Source organism: Henckelia pumila, chromosome 2, assembly GCF_033568475.1.
Source record: "Henckelia pumila isolate YLH828 chromosome 2, ASM3356847v2, whole genome shotgun sequence".
NCBI classification, from domain to species: Eukaryota; Viridiplantae; Streptophyta; class Magnoliopsida; order Lamiales; family Gesneriaceae; genus Henckelia; species Henckelia pumila.
The window spans coordinates 141,605,567-141,617,651 of NC_133121.1; the positions used below are offsets into that span (position 1 = coordinate 141,605,567).

At 34.6% G+C, this 12,085-nt stretch overlaps 2 protein-coding genes across 2 annotated transcripts; one reads left to right on the plus strand and one right to left on the minus strand.

The window, feature by feature from the left end:
• Positions 1-976: 976 nt before the first annotated feature.
• On the plus strand, positions 977-2,116 carry LOC140883417 (NAC domain-containing protein 90-like). Its single transcript, XM_073289862.1, has 3 exons — positions 977-1,176; positions 1,390-1,673; positions 1,799-2,116. Exons 1-3 carry the CDS (start codon positions 1,032-1,034, stop codon positions 1,901-1,903), a joined length of 534 nt encoding a protein of 177 aa, XP_073145963.1. The 5' UTR covers positions 977-1,031; the 3' UTR covers positions 1,904-2,116.
• A 1,393-nt stretch (positions 2,117-3,509) lies between these two features.
• LOC140878565 (secreted RxLR effector protein 161-like) lies at positions 3,510-4,208 on the minus strand. The gene has a single exon (XM_073282173.1). It carries the CDS (start codon positions 4,206-4,208, stop codon positions 3,510-3,512), a length of 699 nt encoding a protein of 232 aa, XP_073138274.1.
• Between the last annotated feature and the right edge of the window lie 7,877 nt (positions 4,209-12,085).

Genomic DNA, 12,085 nt, shown 5'->3' on the forward strand with positions numbered 1-12,085 from the left:
CTATTTTGGTCCTTTATGTTTGTCACTTTGCGATTTCGGTCCTTTATGTTTTTGTATTTCAGTTTTAGTCCTGTATGTTTTGATTTTTGGCAATTTCAGTCTTTTTTATTCGAAAATGCTTACGTGACACTATACACGTCAGCTCCACATCAGCATTGCATTGATGCCACATCAGCGCCACATCGAAAAAAGGACTAAAAATGCCAAAAAAATAAAGATAGCGGACTAAAACTGAAATCTGAAAATATAGAGGATCAAAATCGCAAAGTGACAAAGATATAGGACCAAAAAAAACAATTTTCCCTTAAATCATGAGATGAACTATATATATATATTTGAAAAAAGTACCTTTCTACATCAATTTAACTATTACCTCCTAAATATTTTGGTTAATTTTTTTCAATATAATACTTAAACTTTATATATATTTAATTGTAGTCTTGGCTTTTTTACCAAATAACTTTAGTTATATAAGATTGTATTTGGATTAAGGTCATTCGAAACTCACGATTTTGAATTATTTATGCTACAATTATATATACGTACTAATCATAATAATTAATAAGTTTAATGAAATAACAGAAAAATTCTTTGAAACCAATAGTATGAATATTGATATAATTTATCCTGTATAAATTACAAGTACGGAGATGCGTTCGAATTTCATTTATAATTCGAGTAATCTAATCTAACCAATAAAAAGAGAGAACGTCCTAATTGAAGTTTGACATAAATTGTCCGGACATGTAGACCTTGTCAAGTCCATCAGCACGAGCCCATAATTATTAATTAATTAATACTGGAAAAAAAAAACCAAAAGAACTTGAAAATTTAGAATTCATTGGCAAGACGCGTAAAAGCTTTCCCCACAGAATCTGTCGTCAATTTTTTTTCATTTCACTCGGAGACTCCAATATATTACTTTATTTAGTTTCATCTCCATTAGCCGCTATATATACATGAAAAACAAGAACCTAAAGTATTCTTAGATTATATATTGCTAGAAAAGGGGTGAGGGGTTTTTATAAAATATGCTGCCGGGCTTTAGATTTTACCCCACGGAAGAGGAAATTGTTTCCTTCTATCTCCACAGTAAGCTCGAAGCTAAGAATCCCGAAATAGATCGAGTCATCCCAATTCTTGATATTTATCAATTCGAGCCTTGGGATCTACCAAGTACGCGTTTTTTCTCCATAAAAACACTTACAATTAATGTTTTTGTGTAACAAATTAGAATGACATGCAACATGACTCTATGTCTTAGGTGCCGAGTTTGTGGGTTTAGAACCCGCGACCTCTCCCGAATTTGGGACGAACCTCTCTTTCATGCATGCAACTATATGTTAAAAAAATATCATATATATATGAGTACTTTTTTGATCGATGCAGAACAGAGCGGGGAGGTGAGCCTGGGGGATGCTGAACAGTGGTTTTTCTTTGTACCGCAACAAGAAAGAGAGGTACGTGGAGGGAGGCCGAATCGAACCTCGGCCTCCGGCTACTGGAAAAGCACCGGCTCGCAGTGTCACGTGTACTCTTCCGGGGGGAAGGTGATCGGGGTGAAGAAAAGCTTTGTGTTTTACGAGGGGAAAACTCCCAAGGGAACCAAAACTAAATGGAAGATGAACGAGTATAAGGTCATCCAGCAAGATTCTCCCTCCTCTGTTCCACAGGTAACTAACTCTTAATTTAATTACAATCCAATCCAGAATTTTAATTAATTATTAATTATGTTATAAGCTCATCAAAATTTCTCTTCTGGTTAATCACTCAAATGGTGGAGATCATGAATTTGCAGCTGCGAAATGAGGTGAACGTTTGCAGAGTTTACGTCGTGTCGGGAAGTTTTCGGGCATTTGATCGACGTCCGACTCAGGCCGCCGGAAATTCACTATCAAGTTGATTATGACAATTTAGTCCCAAAGGCCCATGCATAATTTTATGATAAAATTAGTATCATATTTTTTTGTGTTTCTTGTAGTTTTTTTTTAATTATTTTAATTATATATATATATGTTTTCTTATATAAAGAAAAGATATTTTGTGTATTTAATTTCATTTTAAATATTTGTGGCCTACTATATCATTTTTCAAAACTCATTCTGTTTAATTATAATTGTCTTTTTTAATGATGTAAAAACTCACTTACTTGTAACGAGAGAAATCAAAATGGAAAAGCTCTATGCATTGTTCGATAATCTATTGGTACGAACAATAAAACTCATAACATTAATTAGTCAAGTACTCATCTACTTCATCAACTCAATCACTACTATTTGATAGCCTAATGAGTGATGATAACATGTTGTAAAATACCCATTATTGGAAAATTTTGGGAAAATACCCACTCAGCTCTTTGATAGTACCAAATTTTTTTTAACTCTCTGTCCATCCATTTAACATATTTTTAATTGTCTAAATTAATTAAACGTAATTATCCTCTCTCTCCATCCAATTTACACGCTCAAACCCTTTACCCTCTCTCCCCCAATTCACACGTATCAAACCCAATAATGAAGAAACCCTCCCTGCCGTTTCATTCCCGACGGCCGTGTTCAACCATAGGCGAGAAAAATCATAAAGAAATTTTCGAATTCGAATCGGTAGCACAAATGAGAGAAAAGGCAGTGAAGGATAAACTGAAAAAAGCTCCAAAAAATAATAAATATGTTACATCGGCAAAAGGCAGTGAAGGATAAACTGAAAAAAGCTCCAACAAAGAATAAATTTATTACAACGACAAAGAAGAAGAGAAACAACAAAAGTATGAGCAAATAATCTTTTTAGGTTTTAAAATGTTATTATAAAATCGAACTTTATTTTTAGGAATGATTTTCTTGTTCTCTTAAACTTCATCTCTTTTGAAATTCTCATCCCCTAAACCTCCACCATGTCATTCTTTCCTTCACTGATTTCGTCGGTCTTCTATCATGGTAATGGGTTGTGTGCATTATGACAAAAATATTTTTTTTATTAATTTATCTATTTTTTTCATAATTATTGAACGTGAGCACTTATCATGATTTTGAAGTCATTTCTCATATTTTTAGGATTTTCTCTTTGCTGCGAAATGTTGATGAAATTTAGAGTTTAGTTATAGTGCAATATTCTAAGTTGGTTCTCCTAATTTTTGTCTGTTATAAGTTGGTTCTTGTTTTTTTTTGTGTTTATCTTAATTTTCTTGTATTGATTTTTATAATTATGAACAAGTTCTGTCTATACACCCACTTTGTGATTAATAAAAAAAATTTCAATCAAACCAACTGTTAAAGTATACAGATGAAAAGAGAACGAAGAACAATGTCGAGAAGTCATTTCTATTTCTTCGGAAAAATTAACTGTACAAATGAAACTAAAGGTTTATATACAATTTCAAGAAAAGAAGAAGAAAACACGATTTTGCTAACTCTAATTAGCAACTCTTAACACTCCCCCTCAAGCTTGGAATATGTTCACCATATTGATGTTGACTCCTACCTAAAGCCTTTGTGAAAACATCCGCTGGTTGCTCAGTAGTAGAAATATATTGTCTTTATGAGCTTTTCTAGTATCTTTTCTCTCACCAAATGACAATCTATTTCTATATGTTTTGTTCTTTCGTGAAAAAGTGGATTAACTATTTGCATTACTGCTTTGTTGTCACAATGAAGTATAACAGGTGTCTTAATCTTCACTCCCATATCCTTCAATATCCCAACAATCCAAACAATTTCACATGTAGTAGTAGCCATTGATCTGTATTCTGCCTCAGCTGAAGATCTTGACACCGCGGATTGTTTCTTTGTCTTCCAAGACAGTAAAGAATCTCCTAATTTGATGCAATAGCCAGTTATAAACTTCCTGCTCATTGGACATGTAGCCCAATCTGAGTCACAATATGCTTTCAATCTAAATGAACTTTGAGAAGATAGCAAAATCCCAAAGTCTGGTGCATTTTTCAAGTACTTTAAAACTCTAATAGCTGCATCCATATGAGACGTCTTTGGCTTGCTCATAAATTGACTTAATGCTTGTACAACAAAAAAAATGTTCGGACGAATAATAGTTAGATACAACAATCTTCCTATTAATCGTCGATATTCTTTTGGATTTTCAAGCAATATATCATCAGAACTAGTTCCTTTATTATATGCATCAAGTTTTATTAAAGTCAGTTTCAAATTCTGCTCCATAGGTGTTTCAAAAACTTTTGCTCCAGCTAGTCCCATATCAGATATCAATTCCAGTGCATATTTTCTCTCATTGAGACAAATTCCTTTCGTGGTCCACCTCAATGCCTAAAAAATACCTTAAATGCCCCAAGTCTTTAATATGAATGGCAACATGCAAATGTCTTTTAAGAGCCAAAATAGAGGCTTCATGATTTCCAGAAATAATAATATCATCAACATATACTAGCAACAAAGTGATGAACTCACCATCTTTCTTAACAAATAACGAATGATCATGCTTTGACTGACTAAAACTAGCATTAGCCATAATCGAAGCAAACTTTATATTCCACTGTCGTGAGGCTTGTTTAAGGCCATAAAGGGATTTGAGTAATCGACAAACCTTGATATTTTCTGACTCCCCCTGATTACCAAAACCTTGAGGAATGGCCATGTAAATCTCTTCATCAAGATCACCTTGCAAAAAAGCATTGGTGACATCCATTTGATACAAGGGCCAATCAAAAATGGCAGCAACACTCAATAAACACCGAACAGTCCCAATCTTAGCCACAGGAGAAAAAGTATCATGATAATCAATCCCCGGAAGTTGAGTATAGCCTTTCGCAACAAGTCGGGCTTTGAACTTATCAACACTTCCATTCGGATGGTATTTGATTTTATAGACCCATTTATTACCAATGACAGATTTACCAAGGGGAAGAGAAACAATATCCCAAGTCATATTGGATTCCAAACACTACAAGAAAAAAGGCTAACAACAACGGTGAAAAACTGTTGTCGTAGCTAGTTTAAAACTGTTGTTAAAAGCCGTGTTGTTAAATGGGACGCTCAAAGACAACAGTTAAAAACCGTTGTTTTTTCTGGCAAAGACAACGGCTTTACAACGGTTAAAAACCGTTGTCGTTTCTCTCAAAGACAACGGATTTTAACTGTTGTCTTTGAGCATGCCTTTTTAATAACAGGGCTTTTAACAACAGTTTTAAACTATCTACAACAACGGAGAAAAACCGTTGTCTTTTTAATATAAAAAACAAAAAAAAATTAATATATAAATTTTCAATATTATAAATCAATCAAAATTTAAATTTTGGAAAATTAAATTTAATATGCAATTTTTTACTATTACAAATAACTCAAAATTAGAATTCTAATTCAATGCATACTACAAAATACACTTTGTTTTCATCAACTTCTCCTACTGCAACAATCTCTTTTCTCTAATGAACATCTCATCTTGCTTTAGAGAAGAGATAAGGCCTTGTCTTCATCAACTTCTCCTACTGCAACAAATTCTCCTGCTGCAACAGAAACACACTGTTATATGTATCAAATGTAAATTAATAAGTATTGAAATTAATAGAAAATATATATGTGAAGCTTGCATGCATATGTTTTGAGACAATTTAAATGTCTTTAACCTGTCCAGAAATATAATCTTAAGAATTAATTACCTGATTTGAGATTTCTTGTTTTAAGCTTGCTATGAAAATTAACCATTGTAATGCGTAAAATCTTGACGAAATTGTAGAGGCCATCACCTAGAAGGAGAGAAATAGATATGAAAACCTGCCAAGATAACATACGCAAATCAATGAAATTCAGGGCTCTTGCGTCATCCCATAGCATTCCAATTCCCATGTAAGTCATTCTAAAATCTAAGTAAAATCATGAGCATAATATAAAACAAAATTAAAAGCTCTTATCTACATTAGACTTCTCATCAACTAAGCAGAGAAAGTAAAATCCAAAGTAACCAGATTATCTAACTTTGATAAGAAGAGATCATTCAACAAATTCAAATACTCGATCATTCAACAAAATGCATTCAGATCCAAATGGACCGATCTACGCAAACATTATCTCATTAAGAAAACCATATATTTTGATCTATTCACCATGGATCTAATGTAGAGGTAGCAGAAGATTCAAGCAATCAACAACAAAGAATCAAAAGCAACCGAGCTAAAACAGAAGAAAACACTTAGCTGAAATATGAACAGCGATATACTCACGTCGAAAACTCACCGGAAAAGTGAAACGATCTGCAAAATTTGGGCTTGGGTCAGAATAGTTCCAAGCTTCAAATCCAACCTATAAACAGCCAAAATATCATAGGAATTGGCTGGAAATCGGATGGAAACGGAAGGAAATCGGGATTGGAAGACATCACGCAGTCACTTTATTTAGATGAAACTTCTGCATGTGTCGATCATGAAAATTCCATGCAAACACTTTACCTAAAAAACCTTATACATAAAGCTTTAGAACCACTTGAAAAGGAGGAAAATGTTGTGGCTATACTTGTACATAAAAAAAAAATTATTAAAATGTGATGAAAACTTATAAAAATACATACATGTGCTAAGAAAATTGTAGCACACAAAGTAACTTACCTAAGTACGCTTCCATTCATAATCCACAGTTCTGTAACATGCAGGAATAAATATCCAAATTCATGCAAAAGAATGAAACTATCATTAATATAACACGACGGGAAGAGCTCATGGTATACAAGTTAATTAAACAAGTTCTTAGTAAACACAAGCACTAGTATGGGTGAAAACAACAATGGTAAAAGAAGATTATCAAATCTACAGAATATAGGACAAAATTAATATCAAATATAATGAAACAAAACAGCGGTAATGATTCGGTTTTGCCCTAACCCTTCCTAAGTCCTAACAAATTGAAAAATATGTCTTTTAGATTTGGTTTTGCCCCTGAATTTTATGTTGGAAGCATATCAACAGTACAAAGGTGTTTTCTGCAATTGCAAGTTAAAAAATCTAATATTTTTATATATATTTAGTTTAGTTTCGAATTACGGTAAAATAAACATATATTTATTCATAACCACAACAATCACGCAAAGTAATATTGAAACCAACAAAAATACAGAATATGGGAAAAACAAAACATGGATATAATCTATATATGAATATATGATGGCAAATGACACCTTTGCATACGTAAATTTTTTCAAAAATATAGGGCACGTCACTCCAACAAATAATGCCATGAGATGTTCACATATTCATTATAAAATGATTTGTTTAACTCCAAGCCTTGAAAGCAGCTAACATGTCATGAATCACATAATACCATTCCTTGAGTTATCAAAGAGATTAGCCGCAAAAGGGGTCCTGATTTCATATGTTTCCACCCCAAAAAACCTGCAGAGATTACCTCCAATTCCATCAGATTTGCAGCCTAGAATAAATCTTGTGGAGATCCCATTGCCACGAGTCGAAGGCTTTCCCGAAAGTTGTGGAGCAACCTGTTGTGAAAAATTACTCGCAAGCGTACGAGTGTCAAGTTTTAGTAAAGTGAAAAATAGAGTGTCGATCCCACAGGGAATAATTTGAAAATATTCAATACTTGCAATTAAAATAGTCTTAATTTTATTTAGAAAATTAAACTTTAGAGGGGTCATGACAAAGTAAATAAATATAGAAAATTGAAAAGCGCGCACAAACACAATCCTGTAAAGATTATCAATCAAAGGAAAATAGTCTAGAGGTTTGATTTCACCTAGTCTCAACAATATTTAATCTCAATCAATCTATTTTCATAAATTCATTTAAATTAATAACCACGAACACATAGATTATACTATTTCCCTCTCCCGAGTATCAAATAGAATGTATCAATTACAGATCGATTTCAATATCCCTATACAAAATCTACTTGTAATGATATGTGTGAAACAATGTTCTTTTTAAGTTCTATTAAAGTTATAAGCTCTCCCGAGTCATATAAACAATTAAAAGTGTGAATTCTATTGATCCTATTCTAAATTCCCTCTCCCGAGTGCCGGATTCTGAATAAATATGACAAATCAATTTATGGCCAGTAAATTGAAAAGACTATCAAACCTAGAATTACAATTAATTTAGAAGAATTCTATTCATAAAAATCAACCATTCATAAATATGTCTTGACCAGGCTACATCGACCTCTAGACTTAAAAAGTTTAGTTCATAATAAAATTCATAGCAATATAAATCATATTCAGAAATTCAAACATAATTCAATCTCAAAAAAAATAAATAAAGTAAAAATAACAAATCCAAAGTCTTTCTTCCGTGTCCGGTTGAAAAGTCTTCGTCTTCGTTCCAAGCAACTCCAAATCTCGATCGAAACTTTAACAACTTTTCTCTCAAAATTCTTTTTGTGGAGTGGCCGCCTCTCCCCTTCATTAGGTCTGAAAAAAAAACTTAAATATACCCTTAAGATTCGTCCAAACACCTTCCAAAAGTATCCAACAATTCCCAAAATTAAACACAGCACTTCGTAATACAGACTCCGACACGCGGGCGCACCACAAGAAAGGCGGGCGCGCATAGCTTCCTGTGGAAAAATTGTTGAGTTTCACTTCAGTTGACGCGCGGGCGCACCACGACAGGCGCGGGCGCGCATAGTCGTCTGTCCAGGTTTCTTCAAACTACGAACCATCTTCGCTTGCTTCGCTCTTTACTTGACTTCTATGATTTCTTCTAGCATACATTCATTATTTCCTGTAATTCCTGACATCCAACAAAAACAACAACAACTTCCACATAATACAGCTCGAAACCAAGCAATTATCCAATAATATCAACACAAATTACGTGCACAAAAGGCACTTATCAAATTCCCCCAAACTTAATTGTTTGCTAGTCCCGAGCAAAAATCATTCAAGCCTCAAACACAAAACACTAACTATTCCACTCAATAAATCAAGACCAACCAAGAAATACTATGAAACAATAGCCTTAGCAAAATATTCAGAAAATTTCATCCAATCATATCAAACTAACATTTTTTAAACACACGTTAGTGACCTCCAGAAATTACAAATCCCGCAGCTCACGTGCAAAATACTCTTATCTAACTCAATTCACACATTCATAGATCATGAGGACTTTAACAGATGAAAGGATCAAACACAGGATAATTACTTCTAAAACCCACACGAAAATCAGGTTATTTCACAAAAAAAACTTGTGTGCGTGTTTCGGTCAAAAATTCATATTCATTACGAGTGTCAATCAATCATCCATAGGCTAGATTCTCGCAACCCTTCTTCACTAGTATATTGGGCAACTGAGACTCGGTCAATAGGACTTAATTGGCTTATAATGTAAGGCCTGGCTCATGGCTACAAATGAAGGAAAAGAATTCAAAATAGGGAGTAATTCATATTCATGCTCAATCTAACTTTAACTCCTTTTTCATTCACAATTTCACATTCTTTCTTCTTCAATTCACTTAAATTTTTTTTTTTTTTCACTTTCTTCACTCTTCTTTTTCACACTTTTTTTTTCTCTTTTTCCCAACAATTTCAACCACCTCTTTGCATCTTTTCAATTCATCATCACACCATTCCATTTTTTTCACAAATAAAAACTAGGAGCATATCACAATTTAGCATTCAATTTACTCCCTTAAAGGTAGAAATTAGTATATAAGCTATCGGGTAGTCAATGTAGGACCTTGAAATAATCACGAATGGGGGTATAATCACACGTTTACACGCATGCCATTCGATTTTCAGATAACTCAAACAAGGTACTAGGGATAAAATTAAAAAGGTAGCTTGAAAGGCTCAAACGAATTCAAAAAAAAATGTCTAAATCATCCCTAATCTCAGTATTGCCCGTATTGCGCCTCAAAGGGTGTCCGAACTAGTTCTAGACAATCTCAATTCACAAGTAAATCACACAAATTTTAACCAGTGCAGAAAAAAAATAATCATCAACAGAAAACGATGATTTTCAACTCAGATCACGTACCTAAAGTGCTCATGTATATCTTGTGAAAGCTCAAAGGGCAACTAAGGATACAATACTTCCAATAAAAATCAAGCCCAAAAATCTCAAGAATTGCCTCATTCACTTCTATGTTTGTATGTTTTAATTCAGACTTAAGCAAGAGCACATAATGTATAGGGATTCATTCATCTCAGTGGTTTACTGATAAAAATTCTTTTAGTTCAATCATGGAGTAAAGCTAAAAAATTTCATTTCCATCATTGGCCAATGTATTTTCATTTCTTTCATGGTTTCTTGGATGTAACTCACATTCACTCAACAATTCACCCTTTCACAACCTCACAAACTAATCCAATCTCTCAAATGCATCCCACCACTACACAATACAGAAGACTACACAATAAACAGAAACAAAATAAAACAAAACAAACAAAAAGGAATAAAAACACATTCAGCACTTTGGAATATCATGAAGCAAAATCCCCCCAAACTTGGTACAATCAGTGTCCTCAATGATTTAAACAAGAAATAAATAGGACATGTACCGCAAACGACGACTGTCAGTGGTCGTCGCTATCATCACTCATATCATGACTATCAACAACAGGTGTCGGGTTTGAAGTACCACAAGCAGGTGGCCACTGAGGAAAAGGGGGAAACGGATGAGCCGAACTCACCGCTTGAGGAAATTGGTGGCTTAATGCACCAGTGAATCCCATCATGTAATCTATGAAAACGTCATGTCTTTGCTGAAAGTGATGGAATTCTTGACGATGTTGGCGCAAACCTTCCTCAATGGAAGTAACCCGCGCTTCCAAAGAAGGAGGCGTCGCAGACTGTGATGTAGAAGCTCGACTAGCAGCAGCTCGAGCATTGAAAGATCTTCTAGCCGCACGTTCTCTTTGTTCACTAGCATATTGGTGGCGAGAGGATGAAGAACCACCGGGTATGATAGCCGTAGGCTTCAACAACTCCTCAGTCGGGCTCCAATCAACCCCCACTGCTTCACACAAATCAGTAATAATGGAAGGCAAAGCAAGGCCCCCCCTTGATCGACCAGTAAACACATTTTGAATCGTCTCTTGACAGATACAGCCCAAATCCATAGCCATTCCTTCCACGATGCAATAAACAAGAATCGCCCTTTCACGTGTGACCTCATGATCATGGTCTGTGGGCTTCAATCGAGCACAGACAAGAGCGTACCATCTCTTGGCATCACTTTTCAAATCAACCTTTCGCAACTTGGAAGGTTTAAAATCACTTCCCAATCTCCACACAGCTCCCTCGACACAGATAGATTGTATAATAGCATCATAATCAATGTCCCCAGATCGATATACCACATACTCATCATTATCTATTGGCGGAATCTGAAAGAGAGTATTAATGGCAACCGAATCAAACGGCACCATGTGTCCTCTGACTAATACTTTGAAGTCAACGTGTTTAACTTTCAGATTGGCATAAAACTCTCGCACCACTGAAATAACAGCTTCTTGAGGCTGCTTAACAAATTGAAGCCATTGACGCTGTATCGCCTCATCCCCGACATCGCATCTAATAATTCCATTTGGCTCAAAACCAATGGTAGTGTCAAATCCTCTCTCAGGCAAAATATTCTTAGAAAGCAACTCTTGATAATTTGCTTCGGCCGTTGGATTCCAAAAACGATGATTATAAAAATTAGGGGTGGAAGAAGAAGATTCCCCCAACTTTGTTTTCTTCTTAGGATCCATAAATCAAACACTTGGCAGACACAATAGGAACTTGCAATTCACAAGAACAATTCAACAATCTTGATACCCACAACTAATAATTCCAGTCACCCCACCTCTACACTTCAATGTAACACTAAGACAATCAATTCACCCCACGAAATGACAAATCCACTCCAAAAGCTCCTTCCAGTTCAAGAACCCAATAACCAGAAAAATGGGCACACACGTGAACAGAGAACTTACCACTGGAGCAAGAGAAAAATCTACAATAACCCAGAAACGTATAGCCTTGCACCAAGCTTGATGCCTCACCTGTGAACGAGAAGTTAGAGATTAGAGGAAACGAAAATTTATAAGGTAGAGAGGATGAATTGAGAGAAAAGAACAAAAATATAGAGATAAAAAGGGAAAAAAATTACAATAGAAGAAGAAAGGT